The following is a 19891-nucleotide window of genomic DNA, read 5'->3' on the forward strand; positions in this document are numbered from 1 at the left end:
GAAAGATAGAACATACGAAGTTGCTGCTGAATATCTTTTTAGTGTAAGTTTGAATTTCCATTCACTATAGGTTACTTTTGTCGAAGTGTCTTCAGAAAAAATTGTCACCAGACCTAGATCAGCAAATATGATATACAATAACACGATTAACTTAGCAAACTTATGCAAATAATTTGAAATGCCGAAAAGAATTTCCTTTTCCATCTGAAAATAGTGTTCAAAACGTTGACAACGTTTTTCTTGGTGCAATTAAATGCTAACCATATTTCTGTTTAATTAGACCGTTATGTCAACTGACTACCTCTCAAATACTCCGTGTTTGTACTCTTGTCAAACTAAATCATTTGAAAACAAATTTATACTGCAAGAGGCAAGAGTTTGAAATTAAAACGCCGTAGCGCGAAAGGACCGGACGTTATAAACTTTTCAGCTGTCCAATTAATCGCACAAACACCGCGAAAGCAAAATAAGTAGGGAGCCGCTCTCTCCAATTTCTTTTTTCGGGGTGGGCGGCTGTAACACAAGCTTAAAAAAACTGAGACACTCGTTTTATCGATTTTTACTTTTTGACATAGCGAAGGAAGTAAAACCCTAATTTCCGAGGCCTCTACATTGAAAACCTCGTTGCAGTCCCTCCTTTTCATAAAGACCTGCTCATCATTTCTTGACAACAAGAAAAAGGAGCTCGATAATTTATTCCTGTTCCTAAATTAAACCGGTGTTTGATCAAATATTAACAAAATTGTAGCATGCTTCTTTACTCAAAAATAATACAAAACGTTGCGAAATTATCTTCTTTCTTCGACTCAAAGTATCGTACTTATGCAGACCGTTAACTACGCCAACGTCGGTTCGCTGTTTCAGCTTACTTATTTCAGCAAAGTACAAGTTTGGCTTTTTTATCTTCAAAGTTAGGGTCCGCTGAAACCAGCTGTTCATGAACTTTGAGACAAAAAACGCAGCAGTCGGAAATTGCTTTTTTCCTAACACCTCCTTTTGAGCTGTTTTCCAAACAGTAATTTAGTTTTCCCAAAACTATCATACAACCTCCACACTAAAAGATTGTGAAAAACCAATTCTATTATCCTCATTATGGTCGTGGCTTGTAGTTATCCATTAAAGTTTTCTGTCGTGTGGATCTCTAAATTTCGGCAAATAAAATGTTTTGTAAGAACGGCGAAAGTTTTCCTCACCTCAGAAATGCCTTCGACTAAACTTCTACACCAAAGGAAAAAGGAAAATTTCATTTCGGGTTTTGCATTGTCTAATATACCACCAAAGGAGAAATTCAATTCTTTCTTCTCTACATGCCTCAATTTATTCTTCTAGTTACAACTGCAAAACATCCATTAAAGCCAAAAATGCATATTTAAAAAGAAAATACTCCATATGGTATGTTGCTTTTCGGCCGCCTCCTTTAAGGAGATTTTAAAGCAAGTTTACATTAGACATTTTTAGATAAAGTCAGTCCTGGAATTTTGCGCCCAGAAAACTTAGCGGCAAGACCTACGATAGTAAAGCGGTTGATTACTACAATTTATACCAGGCCTACTCTGGGACCTAAAGTCGCCTTAAGTCGCCTAAAGTCACCTAAAGTCGCCTTAAGTCGCCTTTAAAAGTCGTCTTAAGTCGCCTAAAGTCGCGTTAAGTCGCCTAAAATCGCCTTAAGTCGCCTAAAATCGCCTTAAATCGCCCAAAGTGGCTTAAAGTTACGGCGACTTTAGGTCGCAGAGTAGGCCCTATACCATCGTTTAATCCCAATATTTGACTAACCTTAGCTGATCTAGAAGATGTCTTTTGTCAACGAAGCGTGTAGCAGCAGCTAGGTTTATGTTTACGTCAAGCTTTACAGTTTTTGTTAGCATAAATGCGGATAAACCAGCTGAAAACATGTGATAAAAGTGGAAAGGGGATTTTAATATGAGATTCCCAAACTCATTAATTATTCATGCAGCTCTTACCTAACCACAGCATCTTATCCTGGTCAGGTGGGTGGGTTTAGAAACCCAATGAAAAACGAGTTGAAAACCACGATATTCGATATTGTTAAAAAAAGGAAAGAGCCATGTGCATTAGCTGTTCATTGCTTAGAAAAGAATACATTACCCGTTCATAGAAAGTGTTCGAATCTATCCTTCCTTTGTTGTTACGTACAAATGCCTTAAAGTTCATCGAAGCGATGTCTGCAGCCAGTTCTAAAAAGTTTTGTCCTCGCCCAATATGTGTGACAACGAAGTCAAGTAGATCTTTAGAGCGTGTAGTTCTATAAAATGCCTTAACAGGAAACTCGTCCTTGAGTACTTGTGAAACGTTTTCAAGGATATCCGTTGAGGCAGAGTAGAATTCATGGCCAGAGGATGTATGGTCTGCCAGATTGTAAGGACATCTGTAGATAAACTGAACCAGCATTATATTTCCATTGAGGTCATACATCAGTCTTGGGTGACGCGGACTTAGTCAGTTGTGTGGTCCAAGAGTGAAATACCAAAGGACACTTATGACTGGGACAAAGTAATTCTATCTGATAGTGTTGTAATGGACGCCACAAAAATATTTTTGGCATCAAAACATTGCCTGGATTTAAGGGCGAATTGTAAATCTCGAGCAAAGATCAGAGCATGTTGCAAACTGTACAAGACAAGGCTATCAAGGGTGTTCAAAAGGTCAAAAACTTTATACCAGGGTTGGAAGATGTACACTTCCTAAGTCAAAGTCTTCCCAATGATGCGTCGATAAAAAGGCTGCGGGAACTTCAGGAAAAGTTTGTTGGCGGTGAGAAGAAAAATGATCAGAAATTGATAAAGAAAAGAAAGGCGAGGAAGACCTATGCTTTGTCGGAAAGAGAAAAACTGGCGAAGACGGCGAAGAAGATGGACGATGATGGTATAATGGTCAAAGTTTAGGACAATTTGCAAGATGAGATCAGAGTGAAGGATTATGTTATTAACCAGATGGAAGAAAAATTGAAATCCGCACAATCCGAGATAGACGATCTGCAGACTGAATTTGAACGCGATCGCGAAGATTACTTAGAAACGATTCGAAAGCAGGAGCAAATTATCAAGCTTCAACAACAGATTTTGGACAAGATCCAGCCATGTATACGAAGCGACTGTAATTATTACAACATCGATAAGGTTCGATCGGAGAGCACGTGGGATGAAGAAGCCGGCAAGTGGAACATCCCTGAGCTAGTCATTACAAATACAACGCTTCCTACCCCTGGGATTATGCCGGGTGGAAGCACCCCACCCCGGGGCCTGAAATCGCCTGTTAACAGACCCTAGGTCAATAACCAGGGACAAGTTGTCAATGGACCCTTAGGGGGGTATCCTGAGGAGCCAAGCGAGGATCGTTTTCTTCAGCATTTGTCGCGGAGCTCTCATGAAGATTACGCGTCAAGTCATTTTAAACCTAAAAGAGCTGACCGGTTATTAGCTGAGAACGCCAAATTTGAACGATGCGACAAGCGAGAGTCATCTCTCTCGGGTTAAACGCGTCCACAGCTCGGATTTCCGGTTACCGGGGGATCGAGCGGAACGTTGAACAACAATGTTCCCCCGGGGAACGGAGGTGGTATTGGCGGGTTAGATTGGGATCACTACACATGCCGGGGGAAAGGGAAAAGAAGAAAAAGAAGCACAAGAATTTAGGCGAAAGAAAGAGAGACGTCTGGTCATAAAACAATGCTAAGTAATGGTTAGGAGGTTTGAAAATAATCGCGCGCGTCGTGGGTGATAATTACTTTTAGTATTACCCAACTGGTGGACTAATGCAAATCCTGCATTTTGATTGGCTACGCTACTAGAGGACTATTAGTAGTAGTCCTCGAGTAGCGAAATTGGCGCAATCGAGCGTGACGCTTTCTTTCGTTTTATTCCCAAATAAATGTTTCTTCAACTTGCATTTACTAACTTTATTATTGCCTTTTCTGTCCGACTAGTTGGGTGATACTAAAACAATTAGACCCTTCGCCCTCAAGGGCCACGGGTCAATAGCCCATTCGGCTTCGCCTCATGGGCTATTGACCCGTAGCCCTCAAGGGCTACGGGTCTAATTGTTAAATAGTAACGTTTAGGTAGATCTTTGTTGTCTTGTGTTTTGTTGAATTTGATTCTTAGCCTCGCCGTTTCGTAGACGCATAAAGAACAAATGGAAGGAAGCGCTATAAAGCTCGGCGTGATGCATACATGAAGTCAGTCATAAACATTGTAATGCCCCTTCTTGAATTGGTTTTGTCACATTCGATCGAATCAGAGCCGACAGATTTTACCAAGAAATAGATCTTGATCCGCCTCCGTCCTAAAATGTCAAGTAAGCTATTATGTTAGAGTTAAGATTCGACAAGGAATCAAAAACTTGTGCGCAAAATCTAATTTATATACATGTAGCTAGTTATGAGTGTATTTCAGTGTACCGTTCCTAGTGAATTAATATAATTCCGAGTGCGTTCACTTACAGTGTAAATTATCTATGGTATGCCGGCAGTCCTGCTATCACAGATGCAGATGAACACGTAACATGGTTGACGGGATTGTACATTCAAAGAAGTTGTAAATTATGTATAATAATTTCACCTGTGTTGAATGGTCATGACTTTGGGGTTTTTTTAGATTTCAGTCAATTTTGAAAAAAAAAAAGAAAAACGTAATGCCTCTATTGTAGATGAAGCAGCGCGTTTAAAAGTTGAACCCAAGAATAATAAGAAGTCTGTGACACAATGTTTTGCGCTTCTGGCTCTTAATCGTAATCTAAAAACTATTTTGCTTCATTCATGTCCTTTAGGTCCCTTGTCTCCATACTTGTACAGTTCATTGTTTTAGAGCTTTTGAAAAAAAATTCAATGTTTTTTTGACTCGACGCAGTGAATTTCTCAAATGCTACAACTGCCGTTTTCCGATCAGATTAACTTAGATAGTTGTGAAGTGAAAGCTTGTTAGTTTGGGGGCGAATTCATTTGACCTTTTTAGTACAGTTGCGGCTGTGCCATCAAGCCGCATATGTACTTTGAATTTATCAGGCAACCTCTGCTGTATCATCAGCAACCCTTTGACTACATTTATTTTGTTCTCATATGTACTCTAAATCCCATAAGTTCAATAGGGCACAATTCTTAGGTCGTGCTTTCGTCTAGAGTAATATATGTAATATTCTGATGGTTTACACAAATAAAGATTGTGTGTGCATTCGTTATAATTCCAAATTTTCGCTGCAAAGCAAAGCGATCCCCCTAAATACCATGCAAGTAGTTGATGAACCAGAAAAAAAAATCTTGCAAATAAACTTGGGATATATGTCCTGGTATTTTCTTTTAGCCAGAGAAAACATCCTGCTGAGCTCTCACTTTATTTTCCAGCTCTTATAAATTGCCGAATGTATCACCATTACCACACTTTACCAAAAATATCTACATCCCCCCTCCCGCTCCATGCACCCCGCTCCTTAAATTGTAATGGCCTGTTAATTGAGCGATAATGCATGTTTCAGGCGCTTGCCAGGGTTACTGCGTTTGGAGGATAGGGATCTCCACTCACTCGGTGGAGGCTTTCCAGTTGTCAAAACACAACTCAGTTGAACTTTAAGACTTATTTAATATCGTTCTTTTACTTTACAGCCCTTAGACATCTCCTGCATGTTAGTTCTGGGCCAGAGTGGTTTTCACTTGAGTGCCGACAGTAATCCGTTATGGCTTTGGTCTAGCTTTACAATGTTAACACTGATTGGTTTAGAAAAAACTGAGGCTATTTTCTAGTCAGAATTAAGACGAAAACTAAAGGTGACTTCTACTATAACAGGTTTACTTTGTGTTCAGTTTTTTTTGTGTATGGACACTTATTTGAAAACCTCTCTAATGCCCCTTCCACTCTTTTTATCTGCTTCCCTTCTTTCACACCTCCTATCTTATAATTAAGTTTCTTTCTTCTAAACAATCACAGCGTTACAAGCGGTATTCATATATGTATGCTTCAACCTCGCGACAGTCTTACAACCATTTACTTACATTAATTTCAACTTAATAAAAGTAAACTGACCTACTAGAGAAGATATTTTGATGAAAATATTATTTCATCGAAGCGGTTTTCGTTAATCAAAACCAAAGTAATCACTCTGGCCAATCACAAAATACGCAGACAATCCAGTGAACCAATCAAAGCCCAAAGTAATTACATGTAGCTGACGCAAAGCGCGGGAAAACGCGTGCGAACGAGTCACGATTGGTTTTGATTTCATCTGATTGGATGAAAAAGTGGCGCGAGTTTTTACAGCCAATTGCACAGCGTAGCTGACGCAAAACCAATTACTTTTCGACGCTCAAACGAAAACCGCTCTAAAGAAACTCACTTTTACTTAATTAACATTTTGGTATGGAACGTTATGATGTCATGTTAAGAGTAAGTTACAGTTAATTTAACTTAAAACATCAACGGATAAAACAAAGAATTTTCTCATAAGAATTGACCTATCGGGCCAGAGATGAACCACACCTAATCCTTTATTCAAAATTTAATCATCAAGAACGGCAAGACTATTCTCTAAATTAAATCTAGCCGTCTGTGAGACTACTGATCTCGAAGTCTTCATCACTCAAGTTTATCAAGAATCACCAATTTAACTTGCGTATAAGGTTAAACTAAAATTGTAGATACAGACAGTAAAGGAAATATCCCGATCAGTATAAAACATCATGATCATTTGGCGCGAAAATATTCACGGATGATATTCGTCTGTGGACATTATCTGTTTCGAGAAGCAAGCAGTTTTCTATAGACTGTTCACAGCCTCGCTATCAACGATCGAATAAAAATACGAGAAAACAGAGGGCTGTGAACTTAACAGTCTAACAGCTTTCCGAGAGCGAAGCTCAGTCATGGAAAACTGTGAGCTCTGGGGAACAGATAATGTTCAGGAACAAATATCCGAGCATATATTTAAAGTCAAATAGAAGCTGTTGTGATTATTATCCATCAAATATTTTTAGCAACATGTGGGATCTTTTCAAAACTGGAGAATATCACTCGATCGGATATTTCCGATTTTTGGCTGGGCCATATTCAGTCACTTGACGCGTTTAGACCAATCGTGTGTGATTACGTTTGCCTTCCAATGGAATATATAATTCTCATCAACAACTGATATCACATTATTTATCTTCATTACTCGTTCTCACACATCGAAATAAAGGGTGCTTACCATTTCGCCAAAAAAGCCTGAAATTTTTGGTCGACAGTCTAATGGAACGGTAATTTTACGGAAAATCCATTCGAAAATTATAGACTACCTCTAGAGGTAGTTCTCTTTCTCCGTCCGGAACGGAACGGCGGAAATTTCCTCACCATTTGCCAAATTTACCAGTTTTCAGTCTCTCATCACCCTAAAACAATTTCGGGATATTGAATTACAAATGGAAAGCGTCACTTGCTGATTTTGGAAAAACCCTTGCCACTATTCAACGGTCATCGACATAGGTCCCAATGGTTGCTTCTCCATACAATTCAATACTAATGTAGTCGATACTGATGTATGCCGCCGACGCGTACTGGAAAGAAACGATTAGGTATTTACCATACTAGAATTTGGCGATACTTGTAAATACCTATCCGATCATATCAGGTCAGTGACTTGCTGTCGTCTGGGGGAGTGATTCCAAATTGGGGTAGGTAAGATTTAATTATAAACTGGCGAGGCCAAAGGAACCTGATGTGCTAGCAAAGCGTGCCATAGAAGTTCGATCATGAATTCAACAGACCAAATACGGCCAGACGACCGTTGATATTAGGTCAACTGAATGACCGGATATCGCAGGAAACCAGGACAGTAGTCATGGCTTCTGATTGGCTAATTGCTGACTTGGGTAACTAGAGTAATTCATGAATTAGTACAAGTTAGAGGGAAAGAAGGCATTCTAACCTCTAAAATCGCCTCAAAATCTCAAAAAGCATAAATGGGAACCGACAAGTTTTCATGGTTATATTTGACAGACATACTGCGGGTTTACCTCGGCCAATGTGGTACTAGCATCCTGATGGAGTAACAATATGGCTCTAGTCGCTTCAAGCTATGGTCATTCCAGTTTAAATCTGCACCGCACCCTGGAAATCCCTCATGACGAAATGCGATGTAATGTATTATTGCAAGTCCGCGGGGGTATTGCTTAATTTAGAAGCTGATGTGGGTTTTCTTCTTAGAACTTTGGCGTTCTCGAGGGGTTTCCAATGCAATGGCCTGGTTTTTCATGCGGAAATGGGATTTTTGCTATTCTTTCTACGAAAGGGGTTTCCAGGAATCCCTAAAAGGGAGGGTGAGGATGCCAAGTTGGGTTGGCAGATGTAAAATAGAATGGCCGGTTAAGCTTAAGTCAGATCTTTTTTATATGATAAGACGTTACGTTCATTACCCCTACGCTATCGCTATTTTTTATTTTATTGTTCAAAGGCCTACTCTCCGTGAATATGCTGTAACTCAGTGGTAGAACAATGCACTGTTGCCTGGAAAGTCATAGGCTCGGCTCCTAGCGAAGAAACAAAAATATTTCGACTAGAAATTTCGGAAGCCTCTCAGATATCTTTATCTCCACCAACCTTCATTCATACCACCATTAATTTCCACTCATCATCGCTCATTGCTAAAAGTAATGGATATTTTGGGGCAAGATTTGTATCATGGGGGTTTGCGGTGAGCCTACGCTCAGAAGAGAGTAAATTAAGGAAAAATCTCCTTGCTGGTAAGAGTTTTGTTTTTTTACCTGCGCTTTCTGGGATATCCCAATCAGTTTGTGTTGCTTTACAAGATGAAATCTGCCCCTCTATTAGGTCGAGGTTAACACAGGCATTGACTGCCTCGTCCCTCTTGTTAAACTGGTAAATCTAAAAGTAAAAAAAAAAAAAAGAAAAAAAAAAAACAGAACATCGAATGAAGTTTTATATTTTGTTAACTAAGTAATCTTTCATCTTTTAATCGTACACTTTTCACAGACAGTCACAAAAATATAAGCAGCGATTCTTCTGTTGTACCAAAAGATGGAACATTTAATTTACCCGAGGTGTTGTTCTTATTTTGTGGCTAGCTTTCAGATTTAATCCCTGCTAGTCCAGTTTTGGATCGCTCTCCCTGTCACGCAAAAATTTGCTTCAGCGTTGCGTGAAAGAGAGAGGGCCAGAACTGGACTAAATTCTTACCTTTGGCACAAACACGAGTAAGAGAGTAACGCTGGTGCACACGATCAGACACAGTGACGAAATGGCATATAGAGCTTCATAATTCACCGAGCCATCCATAGCAAAAGCCACAATAGCACCAATGATGGACAACACGGCCACATTATAAACCGACATCCCGATGTACCTGGAATCATTCAGAGCAGGAATGCTAACATTACGTGTCTCCCAAGCCAAGAACAGACCAAATAGCAGAAGGATACCTTTGTAGGCGAATAAAACGCCTAGGAAATACGTTTTGTATTGACAGGTGCACTGGTATAACACAGGGATGATAATGATGCCATCGCTCCTTCGGATCTGCAGATAGATAATCCAAGATTATAACTATTTTACATAGAGCGGCTTTAAAAGATAATTTGAGTGTCGTAATAAGCGCTATCTAAAACTATCTGAAACGTTTTGAATGCGTTCTCTTCCTTTATGACATTGACTTAGATAAACAATAATCTCCCTTTAGCGCGGAAATATGCTCGGATATTTGTCCGAGAAGCAAACAGATTTCCGAGGAAAACTGTGAGCTTTCAGGAACAGATAATGTCCAAGGACAAATATCCGAGCATATTTCTGTGCCAAATGGAGGCTATTGTGTGTATTATCCTTCAAATGCAGCAGCTCGAGTTGTTACACGTACTAGGAAATTTGATCATATCAGCCCTGTCCTAAAACAGCTCCACTGGTTACCTGTTTGCTACGGTATAATTTTTTAAAATTCTCCTACTGGTCTACAAAGCTCTCAATGGAACAGCGCCTCACTACATCAGTGAATTACTTAAGTACAACACCTCTCACCGGAAATTAAGATCGTCCTCTCAACACCTTCTGGCGACCCCGAAAGCTAGACTGAAAACATATGGAGAGAGAGCATTTGCTGTGGCGGCACCGAGACCATGGAACTCGATCCCACTTGAACTAAGATCCAGTAGTTCGATTGACATTTTTAAACGGCATTTAAAAACATATCTTTTTAAACAAGCTTTTTAACTCTTTTAATTTTTAGATTATTTTTTTAATTTTTTTTTCCTCCCCTTTTTAGCTTTTTAAATATGTAATGTAAAGCGCTATGGACAAATAGTGGATTGGCACTATAAAAATATTTTATTATTATTATTATTATTATTATTATTATTATTAAGATTATAGCTACTTTGCATAGAGCGGCTTAAAAGATATTTTGAGTGTCGTAATAAGCGCTATCTAAAACTATATGAAACGTTTTTAATGCGTTCTCTTCCTTTATGACATTGACTAAGACAAACAATAATCTCCCTTTAGCGCGGAAATATGCTCGGATATTTGTCCGCGGACATTATCTGTTCCGAGAAGCAAACAGTTTTCCGGGAGCGTAGATAACACTCGAGGAAACCGTGAGCTTTCAGGAACAGATAATGTTCAAGGACAAATATCCGAGCATATTTCTGTGCCAAATGGAGGCTATTGTGTGTATTATCCTTCAAATATTTTTTTCGCAACACGCGCGGTTTAGAGATTTCTTGAATTTTACTCGGATATTCCCTAGTTTTAGCTATTCAGTCACGTGACGTGTTTAAATCAATCGTGCGCAAGCGAAAATATTTAAAAACTTAAGATATTCTAGCCCTCATAGATACTAGAATGGCTCCGCTCGTATTTGTTTAAGACGAATATATATTACGTTTAAGACGCACAATATGCGTAACATTTAATGCGCCTTGGTAAATACGAGAAGCATAAAACGTGTGTGTCGAGAAAAGAGAAGTTGTTTTGATGGAGTCTCTTTAATTTGGAACATTCAATGATTCAAAAGGCGATCTTGCAGATGTTAAAGTAAGTAAAGAGGATTGCAAATGTCTCACCATATGTTCAAATGTCAGTATTTTGGCTTGGAGCGGATCAGTTGCAATCCAGTATGACAAGAACACCACATCGACAGCTAGCAAGCCTGCCACAATACCAAGCAGGTGAAGATCCTTGATGGCCTGAGATAAAACATAAAAGGCACGATGTCATGGACACTTCCACACCTTCGACTGCCGAAATTTTGATACCGTATGTTCTTGAATGAAAGGTTGGCTTCGAATATACACCATCCCTCTTCAACACCTGGTCGAGGTTAGATGAATACAGTGATCACCGGCGTTCACGGTTCCAGATACGAAGCATTTACTTGAGATCAAATATACATTTTAAATCAGAATTTTTCAAACAGATCTTTACTGTTTATGAGACAGGACTTATTGACAGGAGCGACATGTGCTCCTGTCTAAAGGTTTATGATGCTACCGCGGTGTGCTCAGGTCGCTCATTCAAACTATAGAAAGTTGTTATACCGTACTCTACATAATCCTGCTTCAGCTTAATCCAACTGTAAACAGACATGCTCATTTTGCTGCCACCAAGCTATTTATAAGGCTGATTTCGGTGAGAAATCAAGCAAGAATAATCTTATGCATATGTTTTCGTCTCCTCGACCGCGTATGTTGTTGTCGTGTGCGTTAATGAAATTAAACTATATAGTATTTACCAAGTGAGTGTGTCCCTATAGTTCACAATCTCACCATTTTTTTGTTGGTCGTGGCAGCTGTGAATATCTTGTGCACTCGCCAGGTTTTACTGAACATGGCACCAAATGATAAGGAAAATCCAATAGAAAGCACTGCAGCTCGAGCCTGATGACCAAATTAAGTGTTAACGTTACGCAAGATAGTTAGGAGGTTCTCCGTCTCGTATTCCATATGTGTGCAAAATCAGACCTTTCTTCGCCTTGCACGCAACTAGGTTTCCCTGATCAAAACGCAATGGCTGCTACGTGTAAAGAAAAAAAATTGTTTCGTTTTCTATGATTTTATCTCAGCGAATATAGTAATTGCAAGTAGTAATGTTAATGTAAATAGTCGTGCGTTTTTGTCATGAGCCCCTGGCTCGGGAGATTGGGCAACCACTCCCCACGTTGACGACTTAAAAGAAAATTAGCTTTCCTTACCTTATGATTAGCTAGGTGCTTTTTGGCTTTAGTTGGCCGATAGTCATTTGGAAGCTTCTTTAAAACAAACGACAAAAAGTTATATCTTACATTACAATTGCTTCCGTACTCATCCGAAGAAAGGATCCTCGCATCCAAACCAAGCAAAATGACTGAGGTGTAACAAAGCATACAGCCCAGAATAATAATATTATTGAGATTTGGTGATGACATCTTAATGATTCTACAAAGAGGAAAAAAAGAGATTTATTCTTCGCCAGTGGTTGGTCATCAGCTGGGCATTGGGCGACAAAAAGAAGGTCGGATAATAATTTTTCCAGGGATCAATATGTACTGAGAAACTACGAATAGATTTTACTTCAAACGTGTTCATGACCATAAACCGAAAGAGTAGCCAGTTTTAGCACTAAATTGGTGTCAGTATCGATAAGCATTTTGTCATGATACAAGTCATTATATGAAATATTGTATACTTCAACTGGGTAGAAAGATGTGAAGACATGATTTATCATCACGGTTATACAAAACTTAAGCAACTGTAAAATTAAAGCCTGAAAAAAAGATTGAGGCTTGAACGGCGGGATTCGAACCCATGACCTCTGCGATACCGGTACAGTGCTCTACCAGCTGAGCTATCAAGCCAACTGGCAGCTGATCACGTTGCTAGTTCGTAATATACCCGTAGATAGTGAAGATACAAATTAATTTATGAAAGTTCAGATATTTGAACTGCGGAGACTTTATGTATGCTGTTATGACTTTCCTATCAAATGTAATTAAAGGGTATTTTCCAAAAGCGGGCTTTATGTCACTGGTTTTCAATGTTTGGAAATCTCTTCTAAACAAATCAGTTTCTGTTGTTGTGCATATACCGTAAATCTTCGAATTAGCGCCCCCCCCCCATCTCGAATATGCGCCCCCGAATAAGCGCTCCCCCTATCGGCCAAAATTTAAAATAAGCGCTCCCCTCCCCTCCCCCTATTTTGTGGAGGGGTGATGAGACGGCAAAGGATGCATAGTTTTCAGTTCGTGACCACGTGAATTTCTAATGGTGCCGCGATGTAAATTTTAGGATCAGATTTTTACGTCGATAAAGAGCTTATGTTGTTGTTTGCGTGGAGATGATTTATTAAAAAAATGATCATGTCAGTGCACGATTTGGGAAAAATTAAATAAGCGCCCTCCGCGTCTTCTCTTAAATTTGAAATTAGCGCCCCGGGCGCTTTTTCGAGGATTTACGGTATCAGTATACGGCCTCGACGGTAAATGTCTTACCTACTCTTTCCATTGCTGATGTTAAAATGCAGGAAACCCAAAGAACAGAGGATACCAACAGCTGCCATAAGCCACATGACTATTATAAGAGGTAACGGGATCATCATAAATTCCTGATATCGAACTGACTGATCTTTGGGTGGCTTATTCCCTGAAAGTATGCATGGCAAGGTAATAAATTTCATTTTTAGTTTACTAATCTAAAAGAGAGAAACTTAAAGAATTTATACAAATTTCAGTTATGTCGTTTATCCGCCTAATTTATCTAAAACATTTTTACTAGAGTTTCTTAAAACAAGTGGGTAGAAAACATGAGAAGGGGTTTAATTGTATAAACATCTGAAATATCACTGGATCCTATCGCATCATGTCGCTTGGCAATCTCCCATTCTAGCTCAGTTATTCACTCATTTTTGTCATGGGAAGTGTACTGTAGATAATTGTATTCCTTTAGTTATTTCTGAGCTGATTAGGTATTCACGAACTTCTAAAGATATGAACACAATTTTCAATAAACAAGGGTAAATTCATTAGACCTTTCACAGCTAAGACATGAAACAAACCAGGGTGAATGAGTCTGCTTTCGCTCAAAAACTCGCTCGCTCGTGGTTGAAGAACGTTCCACCAAAAAAAAAAACACAACAACCCGGAGGACACCACATTTTGCTTAACAATTCCAAGAATATCTGGAACAATTCTATTCTGGATTAACTCAGTATGTCCCTTACTATACAGCTGACTGTGTAAGGACAACTTTAATGTAATAGATAAAACACGAGAGACCTTATCTTACCACATTTTCAAACACTGTGACGCGGAGTGGAATCAGATTTTTGACGAACCATTAGGTGTTTAGAAATGTGGTAAAACACTGAATCGAGTGCGTGATATTTCTTTACAATTGAAGCCAACTCAAACGAAATAACGGAGAAACAAAAAGGTAAGAATATGTGTTAAAGAGATAGCGCAGATCGATATCCAAACACCGTCACGGTTATGATTTCTTTCGTTTAAGCTTGATGAATTGTTATTGACATGATGATAGATGTGAATGTAGCCATAACACTACTAGAAAAACTACTATAGAGTTATTACTGAGTTTGAGAGAAGCTGATCGAAATGTGTCACCTAGCTTAGTCCAAGTTCTACATGAAACGAGAATTTGGTCGATTCCAAGTTACATTTTTGCAAACGACGACACAAAAACGAAGATACCTACTGCCACTGCAGAACAAGCGCAAGACTTGTCATTTTTCTGTTTTAAGCTGATTCAGGTGAGGTATTCATTGGCCGAACAAAGTTCCATTGAATAGTAACACCTTTTCTGTACCTTTCCATAAAGAGTTCTTGGTGGCCTCAAACAGCTCAAACTTGTTTTGTTTTGTAAAATGCTGGCCAATTGGGACTAGCTTCGTTCCACCATCTGTGACAAGGGACAAAGCAGAAAAACAATCATCCAGATACGTACTACTGTTCAATGAGATATGACAGGAGCCCATCACTAGGAGCGTGCAACTGCCATACTAAGCCTATGTTACGGCATTTTTACAGACCGGTCTATTTTTAGGCTTCTTTTCCCGCGAAATAGTTCAGTTCTGGTCTATATGAGCGCGCATCGGTAAGGACGAAAATGACGGCCTCAGGTGGACATGTCGACAAAATAAAAATAGAACAATAAAATACGTTAATTCCCTGTCTATTTTTAAGTCCGTGCTTGTAATTGGTCACTGAGGTTCCTGCGGGGGTCTGAATTCGCAGTAAATTTAAATTAAAGATACATCGGTCTGTGAAAACGCCGTGACAGGAATATGGGGTAGTTGCACGCTCCTGGTGATGGACTCCTGGATATGACTGGTTATAGCGTGTAGCTGGAGTCTTGCTGACCAATTAAAACTCCAGCAATGGAAAGGACAAGCAAAGGAATTTACTGCTAAGTTACACGAGACAACATGTACATATCGCACATAGATTAGCAACACATTTTTCACAGTAAATGAAAACCAAATTAATACATTACTTTCAGTCAATGTAAAAAGGTAAAGCAGGCCAAGCCATTAGGGCTTATCCCGGTTTCCGTAGCATTGAGCGACTAGAAGTATTTCTACTCCCCTGGCTGGGATTCTAGTCCATCGCAGGGTTACCTTCAGCATTAAATTTATTGTACTCCAGTTGGTGATGCAGGGCACTGTAAGCGTCAACCTCGTTCCCAGGCTCTCTCTTCTTCCAACGACCAAGGGAGGCAGAGGATGGAGAGCCTGGGAATGAGGTTGTGTGAGAGTCGTGTTTTGTCTAAGAAACATCATAATGACCCTGGTCAGGGCTCGAACCCAGACAGCTCGATCAGGAGTATACTGAGCGCGCTGACCACCAGGCTACCGCGCCTTCCACAGTCAACTCAAAGCCAGTCTAATGAATGAGCTAGAAACCGAATTGGATTCATTCTGAGATAAAAACATTCCATCAAGAAAGCTATGTACCTTGGATCTGTTTCACTACTATTATTCCTTCCCTCTGCTCATTGGCAGTAAACGATATCGGACCCTAAAAACACACAAAAAGAAACCGTTATCTATGGGGTTAGGGTGCCCTGGGGAGCTATTCCCACAGATAATGTGTGGGGTCTGCGGCCCGCTTCCCAAAACCATTCCTTACCCTATTCACGACCAAAATCTGCTATTTTTCCTGCCCCACTTATGACCTGACCAAAACTCCAATATCCTATTTATGACCGTTTGCGGCTGGCACAGTTGCCCCAAACATAATTTATGAAGGTTTTTGTTGATGGTCTTATCGATAATGATGATAAAGTAGCTTCCTCTAAAAAACATAGTTAATTTGAGAACAAAATAATTAAGATTAGAGTGCAAGAGCCACACCCTATTTATGAACAAAATGGCCAAAATCGACACCCTATTTATAATCAAAACGGCTGAAAAACCCTACCCTTTGGTGCCGCATATACCTATATAGCCCATATAAGGGAGTGCCCTCAGGGTAAATGTGAAGTGGTAGGTGTGACCGTTACACGCTGGAATTTGGCGAGTACCGTCCTATACACCGGGCGGTGGTCTGGGGGAACTCTCAAATAAAAATAACGGGGCTGCTCGTAGTACCTTTCAGGAGTTAAAAAACGGTTTTGGTACTTCTCTAGGGTGTCCAGCATCAAAAGGTCAACAGCGGGAGCTTTTGCAGTACCATTTAGGGCACTGAACCGAAAAAAAATTAACAGGAGGTATGTGTTGTTTTACAATTGGTACCTCTTGGGGATGAAAAAAAAACCAAAAAAAACAGGATCATGGTACCTTTCAGGGTTTTTTTTCAAAATTTCCGACGAGCAACCCCCTCCTTTTTATATGGGAGTCCCCCGGGGCCTACACACCTAACTCGCTTTTTGGTCTTTTTCACAGTCATTGTTTGAGTCATCACCTAACACTTGCCCCCCGCCGCTCCGCTATGGGAATCAGAGGATTAGAAAAGCAAATAATTAAGCAATTACCGTAAGACCTTCAAAGCTCACATTACGGAGCTTTGATTCTATAGTCCTAGTTACCGAGGCACTACCAAGTATTTCTTCCACATTATACTTCAGTGGCTTATCGGCTGTTTGCAATGCGGTGCTAGCTTCTTTTAAGGCTAGTATGATGGCCCACATCGTATCAAATGCTGTTGCCATTTCGATCTTGTCTGAGTCGTCCCTGAGTTTTTTCACTTCTGGTTTACTGAAGACTTCCCTCAATGTCTGAAAAAAAAAATACACAATATGACTAAGAAGATTACTTCATTGTGATTGCCTGAGAGCAAAACAATATAACGCGAATGATCGATTTGCATTACAGTGCAAATGAACGAGTGGACATTCGGAATTTTCTCAGTCATACATAATTAACTACTCATTAACCGAGAGTGAGGTCTTTACGGGAAAATCTATTGTCTTTCAGCCAATCATAATCCAGAATTTCGATGTGCTATTTGCACTGGTGTTACACTTGAACTGCACTGCTCTCAGCCAATCAGAGACGAGTAATTTTTCATGTATATTATTAGGTGAAAAATATTTCTGAATGTCTGGCACTACAACCAAACATTAGTGTCTGGTTTGTATTAAAAATAACCAAGAAATTAGCAGTTACCTGCAACGTGTTTACGCATTGCGCGTAATAGTGTTCCGCATACATGCTCTGTTAATTAACAAATCATTGAGTATAGCTTGAAAATTGAAATATTTTTTTTTAAATCGCTATTGATCCAAAGTTTGCTGCACGGTTTTCCCTGCCTAAGCTAAGAGCTATGTCTTCCCTAAACTAAATGCTTTTAATTCTTAGTTTGCAATCTGAAGCGGTATTCTCCGCCTAATCACAGAGCCGTCTTTGAATAATGCGGGCACTTTTCGTACCAGGGCTCCGTCCACACGTATCCGGACTTTTTTTAATCGGTAACTTTTTCTTTCCGGATCCGGCTTCCGTCTACTCGCATCCGCCGAATTGGGCAGCGAATCCAGATATTTTTGAATCCGCTCTCCAGGGCCGCCGGGTTGAACAAAGCCCGATTACGCTAACCCAGGTTTAGCGAGAATTTTGATTTGAGTTTTGTAACTTTTCGGTGATGTTTCTGTTTATACTGTTTGTCCTTCAGTTTTGAGCTTGACTAAGCTCAAACTACACGAAACGTAAGCAGTAAACATTTTTACCCAAGAAAAATTTATACTTCGGTTAACTTTTAATCCTGGGTTAGCGTTAACCGGCTTTCGAACAATCCAGCCGAGGGTGGAAAAACATAAATCCGCATCGAATCCGATAACGTGTGGACGGTGAAAATCCGATGACGTAGCAAAATCGTGTCCAGTCTCTTAACGAACCATAAACCAATATGGCGGCACAACGTGTAGGCCTAGTTTCTCTCAGGAGTGAGTCCGGATACGATCGGATGCATGCGTCCAGGCGAATTCGATTTGAATACGCTACGTGAGGACGGGGAAATTTTTAAATACGGAAAGAAAAAGTTGCGAGTTCAAAAATATCCGGAAACGTGTGGACGGGGTCTAAGAATTATTATCTACTTAAACCTAGAATGAATGATATTTTTGTTTATCCCTCACAAAGTGTCCACACATGCTTCTTACCAGACCGGAAGCAGTAGTTGTATTTTCATCAGATCGATATAGGATATTCTTTTCGAATATAAAGGCTCCATCAGCAGCTTTTTGGTACTGCTCTTTGGTACAAGTTTCGGTCTTGCTATTCGTTTTTCTCTCGTTTTCAACAAGCCTATACCAGTCTTCTATGGTTCCGGCATCCGGATGCAAGATCCAAACAAACTCCGGTCCATACAAGTCCATCTTGAACACCTGTAATTGAAAAGTTTCGACGCCTGTTTCAACATCGTTGTTAAGCTAATCACAAATGCAAAAATACATGATAATGCCCAGACTCCCAAAATGTAGCTGAGTGAGAGATACTATAATTCTATTTCCGATAACTTTCAGTCAAAAACAATTTGCTCTGTATTTGATTTTTATATTTTGTTTCCACGCTTCTCGAATCACTCCATGGTTACTAAAAAGAAGCATTGACATTTAATTTACTTTATAGGGTTGGACGGTAATAACTAGACAAGTTAAAGTTACACTGTTAAAAAACTCACCTCACAAAACACGAGACTAGCTCCCCTCTTATTGAATTCGCCCAGAAATATTTTAGCGTCCAATTCCTGATTAAAATTCCATATTAAAATTCATTACTATTTTTTCAGTTTATTTCACGAAAAATAGTGAAAGTAGATAACTTTATGTTACGCTTTTTCATACACTCTTACTTATTGTCAAGGGTTTTGACATAAATAAATTGATTGATTGATTGATTGATTCACTGGTAAAGGTAAAGTATGATGGGCCAAGTGGTCCATATCGCTGAGGCTTGTCCCGGATTTCGGTAAGCAACCAGGGGTATTTCTACTCTCTTCTTCCCTGGATGGGATGCTAGTCCATCGCAGGGCTGGGGCTGGCCCTAGCATTACATTGGTCGGTAACCATTCATGCCCCTCAAGAGGTACTGTAAGATAAGAATATCTTGCCCAAAACACAAAGCAATGACCTGGCAAGGGCTCTAGCCTGACCCGCTTGGTCTTGAGTCCAGTGCAAGAGCAGTCCAGGTTTGTCAGTCGCTAGACTCTCGTGTGCTATCCTTGTTAAACAAAGTTGATTTACTTCCGTTTAGTTAAGTGATTTCAAGCGAGGTAAGAGAGGATGAAAAAATATAATAAAATAGGCTTTATTTTCAAGGTAATCCCTCTCAAATTAATTTTAGCAATGGTACCCAGTTCTTTCGGGTATAATGGTACCACAGAGGTGCTTCGGCGGTCCACGAGAACAAATTCTGCGTTACAGGACTGGCTATTTCTAGTCTCTCCTAGGATTTCCGAAACCGGGAGTGATCTGATACCC

At 39.7% G+C, this 19891-nt stretch overlaps 1 protein-coding gene across 1 annotated transcript in view; it reads right to left on the reverse strand.

Moving 5' to 3' along the window:
• Positions 1-8391: 8391 nt before the first annotated feature.
• The window catches only part of LOC149098416 (gamma-aminobutyric acid type B receptor subunit 2-like), a 202585-nt gene continuing 191085 nt past the window's right edge, over positions 8392-19891 (reverse strand). The window contains exons 13-24 of the mRNA XM_089278576.1: positions 19093-19158; positions 18572-18796; positions 16949-17191; positions 15930-15993; positions 14783-14875; positions 13453-13603; positions 12268-12400; positions 11753-11863; positions 11051-11173; positions 9177-9515; positions 8744-8864; positions 8392-8509 (exon numbers count right to left, since the gene is read on the reverse strand). Coding sequence (XP_089134702.1) covers positions 8436-8509; positions 8744-8864; positions 9177-9515; positions 11051-11173; positions 11753-11863; positions 12268-12400; positions 13453-13603; positions 14783-14875; positions 15930-15993; positions 16949-17191; positions 18572-18796; positions 19093-19158 — 1743 coding nt within the window. The 3' untranslated portion in view covers positions 8392-8435. The remainder of the gene's footprint in view (positions 8510-8743; positions 8865-9176; positions 9516-11050; positions 11174-11752; positions 11864-12267; positions 12401-13452; positions 13604-14782; positions 14876-15929; positions 15994-16948; positions 17192-18571; positions 18797-19092; positions 19159-19891) is intronic.

The sequence above is a fragment of the Orbicella faveolata genome, unplaced genomic scaffold (assembly GCF_042242905.1).
Source record: "Orbicella faveolata isolate gen_17 unplaced genomic scaffold, um_ofav_v1 contig_46, whole genome shotgun sequence".
In the NCBI taxonomy this organism is placed as follows: domain Eukaryota; kingdom Metazoa; phylum Cnidaria; class Anthozoa; order Scleractinia; family Merulinidae; genus Orbicella; species Orbicella faveolata.